The sequence below is a fragment of the Corvus hawaiiensis genome (assembly GCF_020740725.1).
Source record: "Corvus hawaiiensis isolate bCorHaw1 chromosome 31 unlocalized genomic scaffold, bCorHaw1.pri.cur SUPER_31b, whole genome shotgun sequence".
Lineage (NCBI taxonomy): Eukaryota > Metazoa > Chordata > Aves > Passeriformes > Corvidae > Corvus > Corvus hawaiiensis.
Window position 1 is genome coordinate 1 of NW_025963247.1, and position 20,356 is coordinate 20,356.

The 20,356-nt window shown below is 67.2% G+C and overlaps 2 protein-coding genes and 2 long non-coding RNA genes across 4 annotated transcripts; 2 read left to right on the forward strand and 2 right to left on the reverse strand.

Annotated features, from left to right (window-relative positions):
- The first annotated feature begins 343 nt into the window (after positions 1 to 343).
- On the forward strand, positions 344 to 865 carry LOC125320640. The gene is made up of 3 exons (XR_007201232.1): positions 344 to 485; positions 571 to 673; positions 768 to 865. It is a non-coding gene; the product is annotated as an uncharacterized LOC125320640 (long non-coding RNA).
- A 91-nt stretch (positions 866 to 956) lies between these two features.
- On the forward strand, positions 957 to 1,680 carry LOC125320641. Its single transcript, XR_007201233.1, has 2 exons — positions 957 to 1,242; positions 1,357 to 1,680. It is a non-coding gene; the product is annotated as an uncharacterized LOC125320641 (long non-coding RNA).
- Positions 1,681 to 1,868: 188 nt separating this feature from the next.
- CFB (complement factor B) lies at positions 1,869 to 13,706 on the reverse strand. The gene is given in 19 exon segments (XM_048293038.1): positions 1,869 to 2,107; positions 2,383 to 2,432; positions 2,614 to 2,746; positions 3,184 to 3,287; positions 3,524 to 3,600; positions 3,696 to 3,703; positions 3,706 to 3,848; positions 4,089 to 4,206; positions 4,301 to 4,398; positions 4,949 to 5,092; positions 5,596 to 5,697; positions 6,793 to 6,945; positions 7,691 to 7,829; positions 9,832 to 9,968; positions 10,202 to 10,297; positions 10,606 to 10,785; positions 11,662 to 11,847; positions 12,549 to 12,782; positions 13,250 to 13,706. Coding segments are annotated over 19 exon segments (2,301 nt in total). The 5' UTR covers positions 13,302 to 13,706; the 3' UTR covers positions 1,869 to 1,960.
- A 2,883-nt stretch (positions 13,707 to 16,589) lies between these two features.
- Positions 16,590 to 20,350, reverse strand: LOC125320616. The gene is made up of 5 exons (XM_048293009.1): positions 19,917 to 20,350; positions 19,316 to 19,779; positions 17,272 to 19,174; positions 17,067 to 17,162; positions 16,590 to 16,731 (listed from the first exon to the last, which is right to left on the reverse strand). Exons 2-5 carry the CDS (start codon positions 19,769 to 19,771, stop codon positions 16,598 to 16,600), a joined length of 2,589 nt encoding a protein of 862 aa, XP_048148966.1. The 5' UTR covers positions 19,772 to 19,779; positions 19,917 to 20,350; the 3' UTR covers positions 16,590 to 16,597.
- Positions 20,351 to 20,356: the final 6 nt, after the last annotated feature.

Genomic DNA, 20,356 nt, shown 5'->3' on the forward strand with positions numbered 1-20,356 from the left:
CAAAGCGGGCGGGGTTAATTATTGGCACTGTGGGTGTGGCCATTAGGGGTGTGGCCAAAGCGGGCGGGGTTAATTATTGGCGGTGTGGGTGTGGTCATTAGGGGTGTGGCCAAAGCGGGCGGGGTTAATTATTGGCGGTGTGGGTGTGGCCATTAGCGGTGTGGCCAAAGTGGGCGGGGTTAATTATTGGCGGTGTGGGTGTGGCCATTAGCGGTGTGGCCAAAGCGGGCGGGGTTAATTATTGGTGTGGGTGTGGCCATTAGCGGTGTGGCCAAAGCAGGCAGGGGTTAATTATTGGTGTGGGTGTGGCCATTAGGGGTGTGGCCAAAGCGGGTAGGGTTAATTATTGGCGGTGTGGGTGTGGCCAGGACAGGGTGTGGTCATCGTGGGCGTGTCCTGAGTGCCCCACCCCTTCCCTCTGTCCCCTCAGCTGCGCCTTCGTCACCTACGAGAAGATGGAGTCGGCCGACCAGGCCATGGCCGAGGTGGGGCCGGGCTGGCTTTGGGGCGGCTTTTGGGGGTCCCGGGGAGGGGTCCCTGCCCCGCTGACCCCCGCCCCCTCCCCCGCAGCTGAACGGGGCCGTGGTCCAGGACGTGCAGCTCAAGGTCAGCATCGCCCGCAAGCAGCCCATGCTGGACGCCGCCACCGGGAAGTCGCTCTGGGGGTCCCTGGGTGAGTCTAGGGGCGCTCCCGGGGGTCTCTGGGGGGGGGGGGGTGTCCCTGGGGTGGCGCCCACCCCCCCTGACCCCGGCCCGTGCCCCCCCAGCCGTGAAGAACAGCGCCAAGGGCTCGCACCGGGACAAGCGCTCGCAGGTGGTGTACAACGAGGACCTGTTCGGGGGACAATAAAGGACGGCACGGACACGGCGGGCTCGTGGTCAGCGCGGGGGGGCACCCGGGGGGGACAGGGACGCCTTTATTGTCACCGGGGGAGCTGGGGACGCGCCGGGGACACCTCGGGGACCTCCTGGATCCTCCCGGGTCCCGCTGGTGGTGGGTGCTCGGTGACACCGGGGGGGGGAGGGCGTGTCCAGGGTGCGTCCAGGGGGTGTCCAGGTGGGTCCAGGTAGGTCCAGGGTGGGTCCAGGTGGGTCCAGGTGGGTGCAGGCCGTGTCCAGGCGTCCCCAGGTGTGTCTGGACATGTCCAGCTCTGTCCACTTGTGTCCAGGGTAGTCCTGGGGATACCTGGCTTTGTCCAGGGTGGTTCCAGGGGTATTTGGCTGTATCCAGTTGTGTCCAGGGTGGTTCCAGGGGGTATCTGGCCGTGTCCGGCTGTGTCTGGGGTGGTTCCAGGGGGTATATGGCTGGGTCCAGTTGTGTCCAGGGTGGTTCCCGGGGTGTTTGGCTGTGTCCAGCTGTGTCCAGCTGTGTCCAGAGTGGTTCCAGGGGGTATCTGGCCGTGTCCGGCTGTGTCCGGGGTGGTTCCAGGGGGTATATGGCTGTGTCCAGTTGTGTCCAGGCCATGTCCGGGGGTATCTGACCGTGTCCAGCTGCGTCTAGGGTGGTTCCAGAGGTATCTGGCCATGTCCAGTTGTGTCCAGGGCGGTTCCAGAGGTATCTGGCCATGTCCAGTTGTGTCCAGGGTGGTTCCCGGGGGTATCTGGCCATGTCCGGCTGTGTCCGGGATGGTTCCAGAGAGTATCTGGCTGTGTCCAGTTGTGTCCAGGGTGGTTCCAGGACTATCTGGCCACGTCCAGTTGTGTCCGGGGTGGTTCCAGGGATACCTGGCTGTGTCCAGGGTGGTTCCAGGGGGTATCTGGCCATGTCCAGTTGTGTCCAGGGTGGTTCCAGGGGGTATCTGGCCGTGTCCAGTTGTGTCCAGGGTGGTTCCAGGGGGTATCTGGCTGTGTCCAGTTGTGTCCAGGGTGGTTTCAGGGGTATCTGGCCGTGTCCAGCTGTGTCCAGGGTGGTTCCGGGGTAGTTCCAGGGTGTGTCCAGCCCTGTCCGGCCGTGTCCGGCTCAGGGCAGGAAGCCCAGGTCCTCGTCGCGCAGGCGCTCGCGCAGCCAGGGCAGCACCTCGAAGACGCTGATGTGGAAGTCGCGGGCGTGGGACTGCGCCCGGCCCTGGCGGCACCCGGACACCACGCCCCAGCTGACCACGCCCACCTGCGGGCACCCGGGGGTCAGTGGCCACACCCAGAGCTGGCCACACACAGCCAGGGCTCACCTGGGGGTCAGGGACCCCGCCCCAGCCGGTCAGCCCACACCTGGGACCACCAGTTTGTCCCAGTGTCCATCCCAGTGTCCCCAGACCCCCCCAGTGTCCATCCCAGTGCCCCCAGACTCCCCCAGTGTCCATCCCAGTGTCCCCAGACCCCCCCAGTGTCCCCCCAGTGTCCACCCCAGTGTCCCCCCAGTGCCCCCGCCATGTCCCCGCTGACCTGGAAGTGTCGCTTCCCCCAGGTGACGACGACGGGGCCCCCGGAGTCGCCTGCGGGGGGAAACTGGGATGGACTGGGAGGCACTGGGACAAACCGGGGTGAACTGGGGGAAGGGACGAGGCCTTTGGGGTCGGTGTGGGGCTTTTTTGGGAGAGCTGTGGTGGTTTGTGCTGGTTCAGACTGGTTTATCCCGGTCTGTACCAGTTCAGACTGGTTTATACTGGTGCGTACCGGGGCAGGCGTTGGGGTCCACCTGGGGCTCGGTGCCCCCCGAGCACAGGAACCGGGGGGTGACCACGTCGGCCAGAGAGGTCGCGTTGGCGTAGGGGGTGGCCCGGAGGGCGTCGGCCTCGCACAGAGCCCGCTGGACACAGGGGGACAGCGGCGGTCAGCGGGGCCAGAGGGGACACCGAGGGGACAGAGGGGACACCGAGGGGACAGCAGGGACACAGGGGAACAGAGGGGACACCGAGGGGACAGCAGGGACACAGGGGTCCGAGGGGACACCGAGGGGACAGAGGGGACACCGAGGGATCAGCAGGGACACAGGGGACAGCGCTGGTCAGTGGGGACAGAGAGGACACCGAGAGGTCAGAGGGCAACGAGGACACGGAGTCAGCAGGGACAGATGGACATAGGGAGACGCAGGGACAGACAGAGACAGGGACAGACAGACGCGGGGAGGGGACAGACGGACACCGGGAGGGGACAGACGGACGCGGGGGTGTCACACGTCCGCAGGGGGTGACAGACAGACACCGGGAGGGGACAGACGGACGCGGGGGTGTCACACGTCCCCACCTGGTCCCCCAGCTTGAGCAGCACCTTCTGCCGCTGCAGCCCCGCGCCGCTGCGGGGGGACAGGAAAAACGCCTCGACGTTCTTGGGGGGCAGCAGGAGGCGGCCTGGGGGGCACGGGGGGGGAGGGGGTCAGGGGGGTCCTGGAGAGGGGGGCAGGGAATTGGGGGGGGGGGGGGGTCCCAGGGAGGGTCAGGAAGGGACAGGGAACAGCTGGGCGGGTTTTTGGGGGGGTCCCGGGGGAGCTTCCCGGGCACTGTGGGGGTGTTTTGGGGGGGTTGGGGGCCCTATTTGGGTCTGGGGGGGGTTTCTGTGGGGTCCCGGGGGTCCCGGGGGGGCTCACGGTGGTCCTGGCACGAGCTCCTCTCCGGCAGCCGCAGCGCCCGCGACGCCCCCTCGGTGCAGGGGATGCAGATGGGGCTGGCGAGGGGGCACAGAGGTGGGGAGGGGTCAGCGCCCCAAAACGCCCCCTGAGACCCCTCAGAACCCCCCCAGACCCCCTCCAGCCCCCTCACCGGTGGGTGGGCGAGGGGGGGCACGGCCCGGTCCAGCTGCACCAGGGCCACGTCGAAGTCGTAGAACTCGGGGACGCCGCGGGTCGCGCCGAGCGCCCAGGCGGAACTCGGGGTGCAGGAACAGCCCCGCCACCCCCCGGCGCTCCCGCAGGCCTGGGGGGGGACACGGGGGGCTCAGGGGGGGCTGGCGGGGACCCCCACGAGCCCCCCGAGCCGGGGGGATGCGGGGGACACAGAGGTGACCCCGAGCTCGGGGGTCCCCCGGGGGTGCGGGGGTCGGGCTGTGCCGGGGGGCTTTGGGGGGGGACGTCAGGGGGTTTGGGGGGGGGGGGAGGTCCCCAGGGTTTTAGGGAGTCCCCGGGCCATTGGGGGTGTCCCCAGGTGTCCCCTGACCGATGTCCACGCCCAGCCAGGCCGGCTGGTCCTCCAGGGTGAAGCAGTGGGCAGCGGTCAGCACGAAGTAGGGGGACACGAGTGACCCCTGGCAGCGCTCCTGGCCCCGCCCGGGCCGCTGGGAGGGGGGGAAAAGGGAGGAGTGAAGGGTCAGAGGGGGCCCCAAAAACCCCCTGGGACCCCCCCCAGACCCCCCCGGACCCCCCCCTCACCGTCACTGTCACCGTCACCTCCCAGGGGTTCCTCTCGCGCTCCTCGGCCTTGGAGAACTCCAGGCTGACCCCGCACAGGTCCAGGGTGGAGCTCTCATCTGGGGGGGGGGGGGCACGGGGAGGGGTTTTGGGGGGTCCTGAGGGGCTCTGCGGGGGTCCTGATGGGATTTCGGGGGTCCTTGGGGTGATTTTGGGGTCCCCCGGTAGTGGTGGGAGAGCCTCCTCAGGACGAACTCCTTGGGGGTTTTGGGGTCTCGGGGAGGTTTGGGGGTCCCAGGGCAGTTTTGGGGGGGTGTTTGAAGGTCCCGGGGCTGATTTTGGGGTGACTTGGGGGTGTTTGGGTACCGACTGTGCGGTGGAACCCCTCCTGCAGCTCCTCGGTGCCCCTCGGGAGGAACACGTGCTGCTCCCCTGGGGGGCTCCGGGGGTTCTGGGGGTGATTTGGGGTGGTTTTGGGGGGGATTTGGGGGGGATTTGGGGTGGTTTTGGGGTCTCCGGGTACCGATCATGCGGTGGAACCCCTCCTGCAGCTCCTCGGTGCCCCTCAGGAAGAACACGTGCTGCTCCCCTGGGGGGCTCCGGGGGTTTTTGGGGTGATTTGGGGTGGTTTTGGGGTGGTTTTGGGGTGGTTTTGGGGTCTCCGGGTACCGATCATGCGGTGGAACACCTCCTGCAGCTCCTCGGTGCCCCTCAGGAAGAACACGTGCTGCTCCCCCGCCTTGTGCGACGCCAGCGCGTTCAGGAGCTCGCCGTGGTCGCCGGCGTCCTCCCCCAGCCCGAAGGCGTAAACGTCTGGGGGGAGGAAACGGGGGGTCAGGGCAACCTAAAGTACCCAAAAATACCCCAAAACACCCCAAAAATACCCCAAAACCCCACCAGAACACTCTAAAGTACCCCAAAATACCCAAAACCACCCCAAATCCCTCAGCCCGAAGGTGTAAACGTCTGGGGGGAGGGAATGGGGGGTCAGGGCACCCTAAAGTACCAAAAAATACCCCAAAACCCACCAGAACACCCCCCAGCACCCCAAAAATACCCAAAACCACCCCAAATCCCCAACCCCGAAGGCGTAAATGTCTGGGGGGAGGAAATGGGGGGTCAGGGCACCCTAAAGTACCCAAAAACACCCCAAAACCACCCCCAAAACCCACCAGAACACACCCCCAGCACCCCAAACCACCCCAAAAAAACGCCCCAAACCCCCTCAAAACATCCCCCAGCACACCAAGATGTCCCCAGGACCCCCCGGGACCCCCCAGACCCACCCAGGACCCCCCGGGACCCCCCAGACCCACCCAGGAAATCCTCGCGGTCGTTCTGGGGGTCTCTCCCGATGCTCAGCAGCTCCCGGATCTGGTGCAGGACGGGCACCGGGGACCCCCCCATGTTGGCTTGGCCTGGGGGGGCACGGGGGGGATTTAGGGGCTCCCAGGGAGTTTGGGGGGGTTCCCGAGGAGATTTCGGGGCGTCCCAGGGGGATTCTGAGGAATTTAAGGGGTCCCCGGGGATTTTGGAGCTCCCAGTGGGGATTTCGGGGGCTCCCAGGGGGATTTGGACGAATTTAAGGGGTCCCAGAGGATTTGGGGAGGTCCCCGGGGGATTCCCGGGGGTCCCAACGGAGATTCGGGAGATTCCCAAGGAGATTTCGGGGCTCCCAGGGGGGTCTCGGGGAGTCTGAGGAATTTAAGGGGTCCCAGGGGATTTTGGAGCGTCCCAGGGCGATTCCTGGGGATCCCAAGGGAGATTTGGGAGATTCCCAAGGAGATTTCGGGGCGTCCCAGGGGGATTCTGAGGAATTCAAGGGGTCCCAGAGGATTTGGGGAGGTCCCAGTGGGGGATTCCTGGGGGTCCCAAGGGAGATTTGGGGGATTCCCAAGGAGATTTTGGGGCGTCCCAGGGGGATTCTGAGGAATTCAAGGGGTCCCAGAGGATTTGGGGAGGTCCCAGTGGGGGATTCCTGGGGGTCCCAAGGGAGATTTGGGGGATTCCCAAGGAGATTTTGGGGCGTCCCAGGGGGATTCTGAGGAATTCAAGGGGTCCCAGAGGGTTTGGGGAGGTCCCAATGCGGGATTCCCGGGAGTCCCAACGGAGATTCGGGAGATTCCCAAGGAGATTTCGGGGCTCCCAGGGGGGGTCTCGGGGATTCGGAGGAATTTAAGGGGTCCCAGGGGATTTGGGGAGGTCCCAGTGGGGATTTCGGGGGCTCCCAGGGAGTTTGGGGGGGTTCCCAAGGAGATTTCGGGGCTCCCAGGGGGGTCTCGGGGATTCGGAGGAATTTAAGGGGTCCCAGGGGATTTGGGGAGGTCCCAGGGCGATTCCTGGGGGTCCCAACGGAGATTTGGGGGGGGTTCCCAAGGGGATTTCGGGGCGTCCCAGGGGGATACGGAGGAATTCAAGGGGTCCCAGAGGATTTGGGGAGGTCCCAATGGGGGATTCCTGGGGGCCCCGTGGGGGTTCCGGGGGGGTCTTGGAGGGTCCCGGGGGGTCCCCACCGTCGGTCATGATGACGATGACGTGCCGGGTGCTGTTGGTGACCGGGGCGGGCCGCAGCCCCCGCAGCTGCTCCGCCCGTTCCTGCTGCACCAGGAGCTCGTACACGGCCCGCAGCGCCCCGGCCAGGTTCGTGCCGGGGGCCTGGGAGTGGGCTGGGGGCGCGGGGGGGTCAGGGAGACCCCAAAAACACCCCCCAGAGCCCCCCCGAACCCACACGGAACACAGAGAGACTCCACAGAGCACACAGAGACCCCAAAACCTCCCCAGAAACCCCCAAATCCCCCAGGACTCCCCAAATCCCCCAGGACCCCCCCAAATCTGCCCAAATCCCCCCAGGACCCCCCAAATCCCCCCAAACCCCCCCACCTTCCAGGGGCAGCCCCTCGAGCTGCTCCCGGACCCCATTCCCGGAACCCCCAGGACCCCCCAAACCCCCCCAAACCCCCCCAGGGCCCCCCAAACCCCCCCACCTTCCAGGGGCAGCCCCTCGAGCCGCCCCCGGACCCCATTCCCGGGACCCCCAGACCCCTAAAATCCCCCCAGGACCCCCCAAACCCCCCCATGACTCCCCAAACCGCCCCACCTTCCAGGGGCAGCCCCTCGAGCTGCTCCCGGACCCCATTCCCGGAACCCCCAGGACCCCCCAAACCCCCCCAGGACCCCCCCAAATCCCCCCCAGGACCCCCCAAACCCCCCCACCTTCCAGGGGCAGCCCCTCGAGCTGCTCCCGGACCCCATTCCCGGGACCCCCAGAGCCCCAAAATCCCCCCAGGGCCCCTCAAACCCCCCCACCTTCCAGGGGCAGCCCCTCGAGCTGCTCCCGGACCCCATTCCCGGAACCCCCAGAGCCCCCAAATCCCCCCCAGGACCCCCCAAACCCCCCCAGGACCCCCCCACCTTCCAGGGGCAGCCCCTCGAGCTGCTCCCGGACCCAGGCGCTGTCGGCCGCCCGCGGCTCCGTGGGGCTCAGCACCACCCGCGCCTGCGACCCGAACGTGATCACCCCATAGCGCGGGGCCGCCCCATAGCTGGCGATCTGCGGGCAACGGGGGCTCAGAGGGGCTCGGGGGGGCTCCAGCGGAGCCTGGGGGCGTTTTAAGGGGGATTTGGGAGGGGGGACAAGGGGTTTGGGGGCTCCCGGGGAGGGTTATGGGGCGGTAGAAGGGATTTGGGGGGCTCTGAGGGGGTTTAGGGGCGTCCCAGAAGGGATTTGGGGGCTCTGAGGGGGTTATGGGGCGGTAGAAGGGATTTGGGGGCTCTGAGGGGGTTATGGGGCGGTAGAAGGGATTTGGGGGGCTCTGAGGGGGAGTTTAGGGGCGGTAGAAGGGATTTGGGGGCTCTGAGGGGGAGTTTAGGGGCGGTAGAAGGGATTTGGGGACTCTGAGGGGGGGTTTAGGGGCGGTAGAAGGGATTTGGGGGCTCTGAGGGGGAGTTTAGGGGCGGTAGAAGGGATTTTGGGGGGCTCTGAGGGGGTTATGGGGCGGTAGAAGGGATTTGGGGACTCTGAGGGGGGGTTTAGGGGCGGTAGAAGGGATTTGGGGGCTCTGAGGGGGAGTTTAGGGGCGGTAGAAGGGATTTGGGGGGCTCTGAGGGGGAGTTTAGGGGCGGTAGAAGGGATTTGGGGGCTCTGAGGGGGTTTAGGGGCGTCCCAGAAGGGATTTGGGGGCTCTGAGGGGGGGTTTAGGGGCGGGTAGAAGGGATTTGAGGGCTCTGAGGGGGTTTAGGGGCGGTAGAAGGGATTTGGGGACTCTGAGGGGGGGTTTAGGGGCGGTAGAAGGGATTTGGGGACTCTGAGGGGGTTATGGGGCGGTAGAAGGGATGTGGGGACTCTGAGGGGGTTTAGGGGCGTCCCAGAAGGGATTTGGGGGCTCTGAGGGGGTTATGGGGCGGTAGAAGGGATTTGGGGGCTCTGAGGGGGTTGTGGGGCGGTAGAAGGGATTTGGGGACTCTGAGGGGGGGTTTAGGGGCGGTAGAAGGAATTTGGGGGCTCTGAGGGGGGTTATGGGGCGGTAGAAGGGATTTGGGGACTCTGAGGGGGTTTAGGGGCGGTAGAAGGGATTTGGGGGGCTCTGAGGGGGTTTAGGGGCGGTAGAAGGGATTTGGGGGGCTCTGAGGGGGGGTTTAGGGGCGGTAGAAGGGATTTGGGGACTCTGAGGGGGTTTAGGGGCGGTAGAAGGGATTTGGGGGCTCTGAGGGGGTTTAGGGGCGGTAGAAGGGATTTGGGGGGCTCTGAGGGGGTTTGGGGGATTTAAAGGGGAGCTGTGGGGGTCTAAAGGGGATTTGGGGGCTCCCAGAGGGGATTTGGAGGGAGTCTGGAAGGGATTTTGGGGTTTTGGGGTGGTTTCGGGGTTCCCTGGGTGCTTTGGGGGCTTTCAGAGGTTTCCCGTGATGTTTTCGAGGGGGGGTTCGAGTTCCCAGGATGGTTTTTGGGGTTCCTGGTGTGGCTTTTTGGGGTTTCTGGGGTGGTTTGGGGGTTTTTGGGGTGTTTTTGGTGTTTCTGGGGTCCCCAGGGCGGTTTTTTGGGGTGTTTTCGGCATTTCTGGGGTAGTTTTCTGGGGTTTTTTTTGGGTGTTTCTGGTGTTTCTGAGGTCCCCTAGGGGGTTTGGGGTGTTTTCGGCGTTTCTGGGGTAGTTTTCTGGGGTTTTGGGGGTGTTTTCGGCGTTTCTGGGGTTTTTTGGGGGTGTTTTTGGGGTCCCCGGGGGGGGGGTTTTTGGGGTGTTTCCGGCGTTTCTGGGGTAGTTTTGGGGTTTTTTTGGGGTGTTTTTGGTGTTTCTGGGGTCCCCGGGGGGGGGTTTTTGGGGTGTTTCCGGCGTTTCTGGGGTAGTTTGGGGTTTTTTTGGGGGTGTTTTTGGTGTTTCTGGGGTCCCCAGGGTTTTTTTTGGGGGTGTTTTTGGTGTTTCTGGGGTCCCCAGGGCGGTTTTTTGGGGTGTTTACAGCGTTTCTGGGGTAGTTTTGGGGGGTTTTGGGGGTGTTTTTGGTGTTTCTGGGGTCCCCGGGGAGGTTTTTTGGGGTGTTTTCGGCATTTCTGGGGGTGCCACCTTCTCCACGAGCTCGCTGAGCGCGCTCCGCGCGTCCTCGTAGTCGCGGGGGCTGACGCTCTGCGAGGCGTCGAGCACCAGGAACACGTTCAGCGCCGCGCCCGCCTCCAGCCGGATCCGCCGCTTCAGCGTGGGGTCTGGGGGGGCCGCGACCACCCTGAGACCCCCCCCGAGACAGCCCCGGGACCCCCCGAGACCCATCGGAGCCCCCCGGACCCTCAGGGACCCTCAGTATTGGGTGTGGGGGGAGGGGGCTGAGACCACCGGGACCCTCCCGGACCCACCGGGACCCTCGGGACCCCTCCCTGTGGGGGGGGAACCGTCCCCAAAAGGCTCCGGGAGCCCCCAGTGACCCCCCCGGGACCCCCACCATGGCTGCGGTTGGCCTCGGCCGCCTCCACGGTCTGGGTGAGGGACGCCAGGAACGCCTCGGCCACGTCCTCGGGGATGTCGAAGGCGTTGGGGTCTGGGGGACACGGGGGGGGGGGGGGGGGGGGGGACACGGGGTCACCTCCGGGACCCCCCCTCGCAGCATCCTCGGGGCTCAGAGCCCCCCCAGCCCCTCGGGACTCCCCCGCTGCCCCCAGCCCCTCATTCCGTCACTGGGGCTCAGCACCCCCAGGACCCCCCAGAACCCCCCCCCACTCCCTCTGTGCCTCCCCCGCGCCCCCCCGGGACCCGCCCTCACCTCTGCACGGGGCTCGGTGCCGCTCCAGAACCCCCCAGAACCCCCGGTCCCTCTGTCCCTCTGTCCCCCCCGGGACCCCCCCTCACCTCGGCACCGGGGCTCGGTGCCGCTCCACGCCCCCCCCTCGAGGCAGCGGCGCTCGGCCGAGCCCACCAGCTGCAGCCCCGGGCGGCACCGGAACCGAACCACCCCCTCCACGCCGAACCGGGCCCGCGACCCCTCCATGGACGCCCCCGGGGGCACGGCCGGGGCCGGGCAGTCACCGGCTGGGGGGACGGGGGGGGTCAGAGCCACAAAGCCACCCAAAAAAACACCAAAACCCACCCCAAAACTACCCCAAAACCACCCCAAAACCACCAAAAAAAACACCAAACCCACCCCAAAATCACCACAAACCCACCCAAAACCAGTAAACCCCACCAAAATCGCCCAAAAAAACACCCCAAAACAACCGCAAACCCACCAAAACCACCCAAAAACTACCCCAAAACCACCCCAAAACCACCAAAAAACACCAAACCCACCCAAAAACCACCACAAACCCACCCAAAACCACTAAAAAACACCAAAATCACCCAAAAACCACCAAAAAAACCACCCCAAAACCACCGCAAACCCACCCAAAACCACCAAAAGAACACCAAACCCACCCAAACCCACGCAAAACTACCCCAAACCACCCAAGAACCACCCAAAACCACCAAAAAACACCAAACCCACCCCAAAATCACCACAAACCCACCCAAAACCACTAAAACCCACCCAAATCGCCAAAAAACCACCCCAAAACCACCGCAAACCCACCCAAAACCACCAAAAAAACCACCAAAACCACCAAAAAACCACCAAAACCACTAAAAAACCACCCAAAACCACCCAAAAACCACCCCAAAACAACCGCAAACCCACCCAAAACCACCAAAAAACCACCAAAACCACCAAAAGAACACCAAAACCACCCCAAACCCACCCAGAACACCCCAAAACACCCCGGAAACCCCCGTGGGACCCTCCAGAACACCACCGGGGCCCCCCCAGGAGCCCTCAGACCCCCCCCAGGACCCCCCCCAAGACCTCCCAATGCCACCCTGGCCCCCCCAGGACCCCCAGGACCCCTCCCCAAATCCCCCCCCCCCCCTTACATCCATCGTCGCAGACGGGGTCGGGCCCCTCCCAGCGCCCCCCGGCCCCGCAGCGCCGCTCGGGGGGGCCGCGCAGGGTGAACCCCCCCGCGCAGCCGTAGCGCAGCACCGAGCCCGGGGCGTGCCGCCCCCCCCGCGGCCAAAACCAGCCCTGCTCGAACTCCAGCGGCGCCGGGCACCACACGGCTGGGGGCAGGAGCGGGGGCTGAGACCACCGGGAGCCCCCCCCGGGACCCCCAAACCACCCGGGACTCCCCCCCGGCAACCACCGGGACCCCCCCCGGGACCCCCAAACCACCCGGGATTCCCCCCCTGCAACCACCGGGAGCTCCCCCGGAACCCCAAACCACCCGGGACCCCCCCCCGGCAACCACCGGGACCCCCCCCCGGGAACCCCCAACCCACCGGGAGCCCCCCCTGCAACCACCGGGACCCCCCCCCCGGGAACCCCCAACCCACCGGGAGCCCCCCCGGGAACCACCGGGACCCCCCCCCGGGAACCCCCAACCCACCGGGAGCCCCCCCGGCAACCACCGGGACCCCCCCCCGGGACCCCCAAACCACCCGGGATTCCCTCCCTGCAACCACCGGGAGCCCCCCCGGAACCCCAAACCACCCGGGATTCCCCCCCTGCAACCACCGGGACCCCCCGGGAACCCCCCGGGAGCCCCCCCGGGAACCCCCAACCCACCGGAACCCCCCCCCCCAACAACACCGAGAACTCCCTGCGACCCCCCCCCCCCGGAATCCCCCGGGACCCCCCAAAGCCCCTGGAACCGCCGGGACCCCCCCCGGGACGCCCCGACGACCGCAAGGACCCCTCCCAAACACCCCCCTCCCACACACCTGGGACCCCCCCCAGGACCCCCCGGCGCCCCCAGCCCCACCTTGGCAGCGGGGGGGCTCGGTGCCGCCCCCGGGCAGGGGGTCCCAGCTGCCGTCGGGGCCGCAGCGGCGCAGCGCGGTGGGCGCGGGGGCGGTGCCGGGGGGGCAGCGGTAGAGCAGCACCTCCCCCCCCGCCACCAGCTCCCCCCGGCCGCCCGCGATCGGCGCCAGCGAGGGGTCACAGCGCGGGGGGGGCAGCGAGGGCGTGGGGGCGGCCGGGGGGGGCGAGGGGACACCTGGGGGGGGGGGCGAGGGGACAGTCAGTGGGGGGGGGGAGGGGGGGTCCCTGGGGGGGGGGGGTCCCAGCGGTCATTGGGGGGCAGGGGAGGGTCCCGGGGGGGTCCCGGGGGTCATCGTGGGTCGAGTGTGGGGTCCCTGGGGGTCACTCTGGGGTCTCTGGAGTGGAATCAGGGGTCCCTGGGGTCATTCTGGAATGGTCTCAGGGGTCCCTGGGGGTCACTCTGGGTCACTCTGGGTCACTCTGGGGTCTCAGGGGTCCCTGTGGGGCCGGTTTGAGGTGTCCAGGGGGCTGGGGGTCACTCTGGGTCACTCTGGGGTCTCAGGGGTCCCTGTGGGGCCGGTTTGGGGTGTCCAGGGGGCTGGGGGTCACTCTGGGTCACTCTGGGGTCTCAGGGGTCCCTGTGGGGCCGGTTTGGGGTGTCCAGGGGGTCTCTGGGGGTCCCCGGGGGGGTCACTCACTGACCGAGGACCAGGGGCAGCAGCAGCAGCAGCAGCCCCAGGACAGCTCCGGCCATGGCTGAAGGTCCGAGTGTCCAGCGCCGAGGGTCCGACTGGGCTCCGAGTGTCCGGCTGTCCGAGTGTCCGGCTGTCCGAGTGTCCGGCCCGGTGTCCTGGGGGGGGGTTACAAACCTCCCCCTCCCTCCCCCACCCCGCGGTGTCCGGGAAGTCACGGGAGGGGGGGGAGGGGGTCAAGGGCCGGGGCCGTGACCGAGGGGACAGCGGGGGCCCCGCGGGGGGGCCGAACGCGGCTTCCACGGCCCCGAAAATTCCCCGAATGGCCCCAAAAATGCGCCCGGGGGGGGGGGGGGGGGGGCAAAAGTGGCTCCGATGTCCCCCAAAACGCCGGGAATGTCCCCAAGAACGCCGGGAATGTCCCCAAAAACCGCTTGGAATGTCCCCAAAAATACCTTTACTGGCCCAAAAAACTCACCGCGGGAGGGGGGGGGGGGGCACGAAATAATCCTTTAATGTCGCAAAACCCGCCCCGGGGGGCACAAAAACAACTTCAATGCCCAAAAAACGCCACGAGGAACAAAAAAAATCCCCTTTATGACCCCAAAAACTCTTCAGGGAACTCACAAACTCCCTCAACTCCCCAAAAACGCGCCCGGGGGGGGACAAAAATGGCTCTGATGTCCCCAAAAATGGCTCTGATGTCCCCAGCCCCCAGCTCCTCCCATCTGGGGCCTCCCGAGGGGATTTGGGGGTCCCCGAGGGATTTTTGAGGGATTTTGGGGCGTTTCGGGGCGATCCGTGAACGATTTCTGTCCGATTTTGAGGCGATCTGAGGCGTTTCTGGGGCGATTTTCGGGTGATCTTTCTGGTGATTTGGGGGTGATCTGAGGCGATCTCGAGTAGATTTTTGACAGATTTTGCGCGATTTGCGGCCGATTTCGCCACCCCCCGTCACCGTGGCAACGGCGACAGCGACGGCGACAGCGGGGACAGCGGGGACACAGGGGCGGGGGGGGCACCCGCTGAGTCCCCCGGGAGGGGACACCGAGCCCGGGATGTCCCCAAGAGGAGGCACCGAGCTGGGGATGTCCCCCAGGCAAAGCCTCCAAGCGCCGCCACCTCCCTGTCCCCTCTCCTGGCGCTGTCACCAGGGGAAGGGACCCCCCCGGTGTCACCTCGGTGTCCCCAAGGGACGAGGACGGGGACGCTGCTGCTTCCACCTTTATTGGGGACATCGGGGACAGGGCGGGGAAACGGTGGGGACTTGGGGAAGAGGAGGGGACAATCGGGATGGGGACACGGGGACGGGGCGGGCACAGCGCGACAGGGACCCGGCGACACCAGGGGAGACACGGGGACAGCGACCCGGGGACAGCCCCGGCGCTACAGCGGCTCCCGCAGCTCCTCCGAGCGTCCCCAACCTGGGGAGGGGACACGGAGAGGGACAGCGCTGGACACGGGGTCCCTGCGTGTCCCCAGAGCCCCTCCCCTGTCCCCAGCTGTCCCCTCACCGCGGCTCTCGCTGTCCTCGGTGTCCCCGGACACGTCCCGGCTCCCGATGTCGCCGAGGGGCGCGACCCTCGGCCGCTCCGGCCGGGCGGGGTGGCCCTGGGGACGCGCCCCCTCCTCTTGGGGACCTGTCCCCTGTGCCGGGGGAGGTGGCAAAGGCCACTGGGGACGTGTCCCCGCTGTCCCCGCTCCTTGGGGACGCGTCCCCTGCCCCAGGATCTGCCCCAGGACAGGCGGGAATGGCCGCTGGGGACGTGTCCCCGCTGTCCCCGCTCCTTGGGGACCTGTCCCCTGTGCCGGGACAGGCGGGAACGACCCTTGGGGACGTGTCCCGTGCCCCAGGACAGGAGGGAATGGCCGCTGGGGACCTGTCCCCTCCTCCTGGGGACGCGTCCCCTGTCCCGGGACAAGCGGGAATGGCCCTTGGGGACGCGTCCCCGCTGTCCCCGCTCCTTGGGGACGCGTCCCCCCCTCCTGGGGACACGTCCCCGCTCCTTGGGGACGTCCCCAGGGTCCCGCCGGGGCTCGGGGACGTCCCCAAGGTCCCCGCGGTGCTTGGGGACGTCCCGGGTGTCCCTGGAGCCGCGTCCCCAAGTCCTGGAGCCACGTCCCGAGGCCCTGGGGACGCGTCCCCTCCTGTCCCCGCGCTGTCCCCGAGGGCAGCAGCGACTGCAGCAGTGACACCACCGCTTGTCCCCAGGGCTCGGGGACAGGGGCGGGCGCGGCGGGGCCTGCGGGGGGGACACGGGTGGGGACGGGGACGGGGACACCCGGCCCGGTGGCCTCGTGGCCCCTCCCGTGTCCCCCCGATGTCCCCGATGTCCCCTTCTGTCGGGCTCTGTCCCTCAGTGCCCCTCTTGTCCCCACGTCCCCTTTATTCCCACGTTCCCCGTGTCCCCCCTTGTCCCCAAATGTCCCTCAGTGTCCCCCCGTCCCCGATGTCCCCCCATGTCCCCAGTGTCCCCCGCCATCCAAATGTCCCCAACCCAGTGTCCCCAGTGTCCCCTTTATCCCCTTGTCCCCAAAAGTCCCCAGTGTCCCCCCTCATCCCAATGTCCCCAAGGTCCCCCAGTGTCCCCTTTGTCCCCCAAATGTCCCCAAATGTCCCCTTTATTCCCGGTCCCCCCGTGTCCCCAAGGCCCCCCCTGCCCCGTCCCCCGCTGTCCCCTCACCCCCCAGCAGCAGCAGCGTCCCCAGGGCCACCGCCAGTGTCCCCAGTGTCACCTCCATGGCGCTGCCAGCCCCCCCCCCGCTGTCCCCAACTTATGGGCTCGGGGACAGGGCCGTCCCCTGGGTGGGGACAGGGGGCGGCCGTGCCCCAGGGCGGGGACAGGGGACACGGCTGTCCCCGTGGGGGTGACAACGGGACCTGAGGGTCCCCAGTGTCCTCAACGTCCCCAAACCCTCTGCAACGTCCCCAAAGACTCCCTGGTGTCCCCAAACCCTCCCTGATGTCCCCAACCCCCCCCTCAGGTGTCCCCAAACCCTCCAGGTGTCCCCGCACCCCCCCCCCGTGTCCCCAGCGACGGCCACCGCCCGTGGTGGCACCTTGGGGACAATGGCCCATTGTCCGCAGCCAGCGGCCCCTGACACGGTGACAAGTCCGGGCCGTGTCCCCCGGTGTCCCCAGTGTCCCCAGGGTGGGGACCAGCCCGGACTCGCCGCTGTCACCGCCCGGGGTGGCCCCGGCCCCTCCCCCACGGCCAAGGGACACGGACGCGGGGGGGGGGTGGGGGGAGGATTGGAATTTTGGGGGGAATTTATTGGAATTTTGGGGTGAACTTGGGGGGGGATTTTGGGGCCCCGCAAAGGCTCACGGGAAGGACTCAGAGCCGTGTTTTTTTTTTTAAATTGGATTTATTGGAATCCCGGGGCGGTTTTGGGGTGACTTTGGGGGCTTTTGGCTCACGGGAAGGCCTCGGGGGGCGGCACCGCCAGCGCGGCCGAGCTGATGATGAAAACCTTGACGTAATGAACGGCCTGGGGGGAGGGGCGGGGGGTCACGACCCTCCCGGGACCCCCCCCGGACACCCAAAAATCCGGGACCCCCCCCCCCCCCCCCCACCCCGAAGCCCCCCCGGAAGGGGCCCGGGGATCCCAAAACCCACCCGGGACCCCCTTGTGACCCTCCCGGGGGTCTCAGGGATTGGGGGACCCCCCCAAGGAATTTGGGACCCCCCCACGTTGTTTCCCCCCACCCCCCCCCGCAGGGATTTTGGGGCCCTCCCATAAACTTGGGCCCCTTCTCCTTCCCCCCCCAGGAATTTTGGGGCCCCTCCCCCCCGGATTTGGGCCCCCCCGAGCCCCCCCCGTACCGCGCAGAGCCCGGCGAGCAGCAGGAGGGCGAGCAGGAGGCAGAGGAGGGCGAGGAAGAGCAGGGGGCAGCCGGGGGGGGGGCGTCTGGGGGGCGCCTGGGGGCGGGGCCAGAGCGGGGGGGCGTGGTCAGGGCTAAGCTCCGCCCCTTCAGAGCCCCGCCCCCTTCAGAGCCCCGCCCCTTCAGAGCCCCGCCCCCTCTCTCACCTGCCCCGCCCTCCCGGGGCGCGTCCTCGGTGATGTCATCGCTGACGTCATCGCTGACGTCGTGGCGGCGGCCGGAGGGGGCGGCCCCGAGCAGCGGCTGCTCCGCCCCGGGGGTGACGTCATCGGCGATGTCATCGGTGATGTCATCGGTGACGTCGTCATCCGGGCCCGGGGGGCGGTCCAAGGGCAGGAAGGGAGTGACGTCATCGTCGGTGGTGACATCATCGGCGAGGTCGTCCCAGGCGCCGTCGAGGTCCCCGGTGACGTCACCCAGCAGAGAGGAGGTGACGTCATCAGTGGTGATGATGTCATCGGCGGGGAGGGAGCTCAGGCCGGGGAAGGTGACGTCATCATCCTTGATGATGCCATCATCCTTGATGATGTCGTCGAGGAGGTCGTCTTGATGGATGACGTCATCGAGGAGGTGCCCACCGGGGATGACGTCATCAATGACGTCACCCCCAGGTAGCAAACGGTGGATGGCGATGACGTCATCGATGTGGGCGTCCACGCTGATGGTGTCATCGATGACGTCAGTTCCGGGCGTGATGTCATCGTCCCTGGGGAGCAGGGGTGTGACATCACCCCAGGTGATGACGTCATCAGGGAAGCCATGCTCGGTGACATCATCAACGAGGTTGCTCTCAGGGCCAATGACGTCATCAGTGAGGTCATGTAGTGTGATGACGTCATCGGCGAGGTCGTGTCCGGCGATGACGTCATTGGCAAAGTCATCCTCCTCTTGTGGGAGGTCACTCCCCGCGATGACGTCATCGTCGAGGTCACGGCCGATGATGACGTCACCAACAAAGTCACACCCGGGGGTGATGACCTCACCAGTGACGTCACTCCCAGGGAGGGAGACGATGACATCACTGCCTGCGATGACGTCACCAGCGAGAGCTTCCTCCGGGACAGAGGAAGTGACGTCATCGCTGTCGACGACATCAGCAGTGACGTCATCCCTCGGCACAGAGGAAGTGACATCACCCTCGGCCGTGACGTCACCAACGGGAGGAGGGGAGGGGCCGCCCCGCCCCTCTGCGACGTCATCGCCCTCTCCGGCTGCGGCGATGACGTCATAGGCGATGACGTCATCGTCGGGGGCCTCCTCGTCCTCCGGGGGCGGGGCCAGCACGGTGATGGTGATGCCGCCGGCCCGGCAGGCGACAGCGCCCAGAGCCTCCCCCGCCACGGCCGCCGTGCCCTCGGCCCCGGGCGCCGCGGTGACACCCCCGTCCCCAACGTCCCTGTCCCCCATGTCCCCCGGGGCGGTGACATCCCCGTCCCCCCCAACCCCCGGGGCGGTGACATCGCTGTCCCCCTCGTCCCCTGGGGCGGTGACACCGCTGTCCCCCTCGTCCCTGTCCCCAGTGTCCTTGACCAGCTGGACAGCGCCGTTCTGGCCCTCAGTGTCCTCGTCCCCAGGAACCGGGACATCGCTGTCCCAAATGTCCCAAGGGATGGCGGCACCCCCGTCCCCAGCGTCCCCCGGGGCGGTGACACCACTGTCCCCAGTGTCCCTGTCCCCCATGTCCCTGTCCCCAGCGTCCCCCGGCATGGTGACACCGCTGTCCCCCATGTCCCTGTCCCCCATGTCTCTGTCCCCAGCGTCCCCCGGCACGGTGACACCGCTGTCCCCCATGTCCCTGTCCCCCATGTCCCTGTCCCCAGCGGCCCCCGGCACGGTGACACCGCTGTCCCCCATGTCCCTGTCCCCCATGTCCCTGTCCCCAGTGTCCCTCAGGGCGGTGACATCGCTGTCCCCAATGTCCCTGACACACGGGACGGGGACATTGCCCTGTCCTCCATCACTGGTGACCATGGTGTCCCCGATGTCCCCGATGTCCCCAATGTCCCTGATGTCCCCAGCATCCCCAATGTCCCCACGGTCCCCAATGTCCTTGATGTCCCCAATGTCCCTGATGTCCCCAGCATCCCCCGTGTCCCCACGGTCCCCAATGTCCTTGATGTCCCCATTGTCCCCAAGGTCCCTGATGTCCCCGATGTCCCCAATGTCCTTGATGTCCCTGATGTCCCCAGCATCCCCCGTGTCCCCAAGGTCCCCAATGTCCTTGATGTCTCCATTGTCCCCAAGGTCCCCAATGTCCTTGATGTCCCCAAGGTCCCTGATGTCCCTGATGTCCCCAGCATCCCCCGTGTCCCCAAGGTCCCCAATGTCCTTGATGTCCCCAAGGTCCCTGATGTCCCTGATGTCCCCAGCATCCCCAACACCCCCGATGTCCCCAACGTCCCCAGAGTCCTTGATGTCCCCACTGTTCTTGATGTCCTCAGTGTCCCCAATATCCCCGATGTCCCCAACGTCCTCGACCTCCTCCTCCGCCGGGGCCGCGGTGACGGTGATGGTGATGCCGCTGGCCCAGGGGGTGACGGTGACGGTGCCACCACCCCCGGTGCCCCCCCCGGGCTGTCCCCAGGCGGGGTCGGGCTCTGTCACCTCCCGGGGGGGGACACGGGGGGAGGAGCCGCCCTCGGCCATGGGGGGACCTGGGGGACAGAGGGGAGGTCACCGGGGGGGAGGGGGGGACAGAGGGGACTTTGGGTGACCCCAGAGGGGACAGGGGGACACGGGAGGGACACGGGGGGGACACACAGGGGGGACACATGGGGGGGGGGGGTGGTACCTGAGGTGGCTGCAGGTGACAGCAGGTGACCCCCAGGGGGTCCTGAGCCCGGATTTGGGGGTCCCGGCGCCGCTCCAGGGGGGTCCCGGGGACGTCACCGCATCCCGGGGACAGCGACGTCACCGAGGGGGCGACACCCGGGCTGGGGGAGGGGCAGAGCCCGGTTTTGGGGTCTCTGACCCAAATTTTGGGGTGTCAAAAGTCCAATTTTTGAGTCTCAAAGGCCGAATTTGGAGCGCCTGATTCCAGTTTTGGGTCTCAGAGTCCAATTTTAGGGGCTCTGACCCAATTTTGGGGTTTTTTTGGGGGGTCTCAGCAGCTCCGGCTCTGACCGACGATCCCGATCCAGAGGGGGCGGGGCCTGGGCGCTTTGCCCCTCCCCCTCCTCCTTAGATCCCACCCCTCATCCCAAGCCCCGCCCCCTCCCCTTATTGAGCCCT